This window comes from Hydra vulgaris, chromosome 09 (assembly GCF_038396675.1).
Source record: "Hydra vulgaris chromosome 09, alternate assembly HydraT2T_AEP".
Classification (NCBI taxonomy): domain Eukaryota; kingdom Metazoa; phylum Cnidaria; class Hydrozoa; order Anthoathecata; family Hydridae; genus Hydra; species Hydra vulgaris.
The window spans coordinates 62,415,001-62,419,798 of NC_088928.1; the positions used below are offsets into that span (position 1 = coordinate 62,415,001).

General features: G+C 27.7%; 1 protein-coding gene across 1 annotated transcript in view; it reads left to right on the forward strand.

Annotated features, from left to right (window-relative positions):
- Window positions 1–4,556, forward strand: part of LOC100203904 (acetyl-coenzyme A synthetase 2-like, mitochondrial) — a 63,243-nt gene extending 58,687 nt beyond the window's left edge. The window contains exons 13-14 of the mRNA XM_065806285.1: window positions 2,227–2,350; window positions 4,192–4,556. Of these exons, the coding sequence (XP_065662357.1) occupies window positions 2,227–2,350; window positions 4,192–4,365 (298 nt within the window). The 3' untranslated portion in view covers window positions 4,366–4,556. The remainder of the gene's footprint in view (window positions 1–2,226; window positions 2,351–4,191) is intronic.
- Window positions 4,557–4,798: the final 242 nt, after the last annotated feature.

Below are 4,798 nucleotides of genomic sequence, written 5' to 3' on the forward strand. Positions count from 1 at the left end.
TGTTTGCTATACCTATCTTGCTTGTACCTTGTTTGATATACCTATATTGCTTGTACCTTGTTTGATATACCTATTTTGTTTGTACCTTGTTTGCTATACTTATCTTGTTTGTAGCATAATGAAAATTAAAAGCATACAACACAACACCAAAAAAGTTTTTAAGCTCTAAATAAAAAATTTTAAAAATGAATACCTTAAGACTGTACTTTAGTACTTAAACTCAACTTAATCAATATACTATTGCCAAGCGTAAATTAATTTTTAAGGTCATTGCATTCCTTTTTTTTATTCTGAATTTTCTTGTTTAGGTTTTGCATGTACTGCAAAAAGGCCTTTGATTTTGATATTGTGTAATCAGTCTAAACAACATCAGTAGTATCAGAACTTCACGAACAAAATGTAGCAATATATTTCTTGTTCATTTTACAAAATCACCAGGATTAATCTTCCGCAATTTCCTTTGTAATTTATCTAAATTTTTCATAATAAAAGTACAAATAATCTGATTCATTGTTGTTTTGGACAATATTACCTCTGCTGCCTCTGTCTCTTACTCTGCTATGTAAATCAAAATCATTTTGAAATCTATAGGTAATATTCTGTCTAATTCGGGTAAGTTACAAAGTATCAAACATTTTTCTTTAAGTAAAAACTTTTACAAGAATGTCTTGATGTATCAAGACTATCACCATTATATTGTCTTATTATTAAATATAGTTTGGTCTTTATAATACCAACTTTCTATAATATTTGTTGCACAGTAATAGAATATGTACTGCCTGATCCTTTTCTTAGTTTTGCTTTCTCAAACTGCTTTTTCAAACTATCAGTGGTAAATATTCCAGGCAATACATATTTATGATTTGTAGAGACACAAGACCATAAAAAGTATAAGACCTTTAGAAGTACCTCTTGTGAAACTTTTTAAAGGAACATTTTGAGCACATTTGTTAGCTATGTTTTCAAGTTCCAACAGATTTTGAATATTTAAATTGTCAAAAGCGAAAATGGCAGCTCTATTTTAATCACATATGTTTATTTGTATAAGGCAATGAAAAATTAATAATACTCCAAATTTGAATTAAAATAGTATCATTGATAGCTTTCAATACTGGATGACATTTTAAGGGGCAGAAGGTTTTTTCACAATACTTTCAGAAAAGTTGATTTTTTGCTTCAATTGGAACTCAGCAACATCATTAAGATTAAATAATTTTCTAATTTTTTTTTTTCTTATTTATTCAATGCTACAATGTTAGTTGCACAAAATCATATAAAAGTTATATCTTTTCTCAAGATAAATCTTTTATATACACATTATGTCTCAAGTTTCTTTTAAAATGTCTGAGTTACCATTATCCAAAGTGTAATGATTCATACTGGATTTTGTTAATTTTTAGAACAATGGCTTACTTGTGTTATGAAATTACTTTAACGATCAAATCAATACTTGACTCTTTGTTTTAGTGTTAAATGGTATATCAACTCCATTAAAGTTGTAGTTTCCTATTTTTGTTTTCAGATCATTAAACAATTTTATAACATCTTTTAAATTGAAAAAGACAACTCATCGTGTTTCTTGTTTCTGCATGATCACGAAGTAGTTTTAGGACAACCAGGTATTTTAGGTAAACTTGGTTTTACACACACAAACGCAGATTGAGGATGACAAGGTCTTTGTTTGCCATAATCTTTTGTTGAAATGTAACCATCTGGTTGGTGCCTTTTACAAACATGTGCTAACCACTTTTTTTACTTCTGGTGTTCCATGAAGACAAAATGTTTGTTTTTTGGAATCCACCTTTTTCATTGTTTCCATTACAATTTTTGACACAGCACAAATTTACGACTTATGTTTATTACAAAGTTAACTAAATTTTTTGACTAATAATTGGCAACATTTCATAGAAAATATACAAATACAATATGTGTGGCTCCATTTATTGGCGTCAGCTGCAAGTTGAATTGGTCTGTTGTAAATTACATTATATTTATCATATCAGATTTGGTGAGGAAAAGGTTAATGTAGAAAATTAATAATTAATAAAAACAATTGTTTTAAATAAAATTAATGGACTTCACTTAGCTTAAAAATAAAAAATTAGCAAAGTGAAGTCCATTATCAAATTAATGGACTTTATTTAGCTAAAAAAATCTTTATAATTCATTATTTATTTTGTTTTTGTTTTTAAATTTATGGTTTTTTACTTTTATTTGATTTGATTTAGGTGTTTATGCCTATGTTACTCTGAAAGAAAATGTGACAGAATCTGAAGATGCGATTAAAAACGAGTTACGTCTGATGGTAAAAAAAGCAATTGGTGGCTTTGCTGTTCCGGAATTGATTCAGGTTTTGGTTCTTATTTTATTTTTATAAAGCTAAAAAAAACTGATAGCTTATAAAATAGTCATTAGATAATTGGTATTGAATTGCCTAAAGGTATCATTTAGTATCAAGTAGAAAAATATAGGTAGGTAAATATAAAATCTTTTTTTTTTTAACCTGTTTATCCCTATAGTTGCTTATCTAAATAATACCTTATTTAATACCTTCAGTTTATTATTTATAAAATTATAATCTATAAAAATGTTAGATAGATAAATCAAGGGGACTTATCACTTCTCTTTTTATCAATATTATAATATCTTGTCTTTAGGCTAATACCATGTTTTTAGTAAAAAAATAATATAAAAAATTTTAATAGCAAAAGTAAAATATTTATTATTTAAATGTATTTTTTTTATTTTTAAGAGAATTTTCTCTTTGTAAAACTTGTGGAAATAAGCTAGACACAAAAAAATGAAATACTATTACTAAATATTTACTTGTGAAAGTATATTAAAACACAACCTAGAAAGTTGTTTATCAAACTTAAAAAGAAAGAAGTAGAGCGGAGATAACAAGTAAAGGAAGCAATTAACCTAATTGAAGCAGGTCCTTCTGCATCCACAAGGGATGTAACTTTCAAACTTCTCAGTTGGCCTTGAGATCATTACTTTGATTAGTTTGACTAGTGCTTGTTGATTCTGAAAATTTGAGGTAATTTATGAACAGAATATTATCATATGCCACAATAAAACATTCAATAAATTTCTTGTAAAATAAACTCCCTCAACTCTACCATACATTAAAAGGAGCTAGGCTAGTCATGGAAAAAGAGCTCATAGATCCTTTTCAGTTTGCCATAACCACTGACCACTGGAATCTTTGGCAAATAACTCATAAATGTCAGTGACAATAGATCTTGCCAGACTTCGCCCTTAAAAAAATTTACATTAGAAATATTTCACTATATGGAAACCTATTCTGATAGCAATCCAATATTGTCAACATTGCAAAATGAAAGTTTCACTCATTTACGCGATACAGAAGATGATGTTTGGAAGAAAACCGTATTTACCGGTTAAGATTCCTATTCTTTGAAGCTAATATTCCAGTGGTAAAATCAGTTCAGGAAATATCAGTTTTTTTATCGTCGATATAGAGATCTGAATTGTCGTGTTTCTGTGGAAAGTGACCACGTTTATCGACTTTATTTAGAGAAAAAAAATACAATTATCTTACTTAAGGTAGTAACCATTTAGTAGAGAAATTCTTAGTGGACTTATTATCAGAACTAAATAAGAGTTTTCCATATAAAGATCGTAAACTATCCGCATTTAGACTAAGTCATTAACTCCATCCATTTCTTAAACTAAGTCATTAACTTATCCAAAAATGACCCATGGAAGCAGAAAATAAAAGTGATATAGAACATGAAGTAGACTTATTATTGCCAACATTAATAGAAGAAACTCCTCAAATACCAACAGAAATACAACAAAGGAATAGACAACTTATGGAAGATAGTCAAAGTCTTCTAAATGTTTAAAAAAATATGAGCTCCTTAAAGCAATCTTACTTATATTTTGTTCATAATAAGATCAAAAATTTACATTTTTATTTTTTTTCCCTTATCGATATCAAATGAGACTATTTGAACATTCGATACCATATGATACTTATTTATTCGGTACACTTATGTCGATACCATCAGTATACCATACTGATAGTATCGACATAATTGTATTAGCAATACCATACTTAGTATTGACTTACACCATACCGATTATCTAGTGTCTAGAGTAATATGCTAAAGCTTTTTTAACTTGAAAATGTGTATAAACAAACCAAAATTTGTATGCATTTAGATAAGCCCCGGTCTGCCAAAGACTCGATCAGGGAAGATTATGCGTCGGATTTTACGTTGTATTGCTGCGAATCGAATTAATGACATAGGTGATGTTAGTACACTAGCGGAGCCAGAAGTTGTTGATGCCATTGTACAACAACATTTCAAACTTTTACAAACTATCAAATCATAAATTTTTAAAAGACTTAATATACAAACTATGTAATGAATGAATGAATGAGTATTTACCAATCTATTTACTGTAAGACTATATTAGAAATATGTAATCAATCATGCGTAATGGACGAGTATTTTGGGTATGCAATTTTTTATATATACTTTGTTATAATAAATTTTAATATTTTAAATAAAAATATTATTTTAGGTGTCTCTATTTTCATTCATTTTGTGCATTTATTTCATATATATATATATATATATATATATATATATATATATATATATATATATATATATATATATATATATATATATATATATATATATATTAGGGGGAGTCGAAAAAAGTAATTTTTGAAAAAAAAAACCATACCCCTAAATTTGGAGCAAATATATAAAAATGAGCCTCAAAAAGTTCGAGCGCTGTCGGATCACTTTTGACCCCC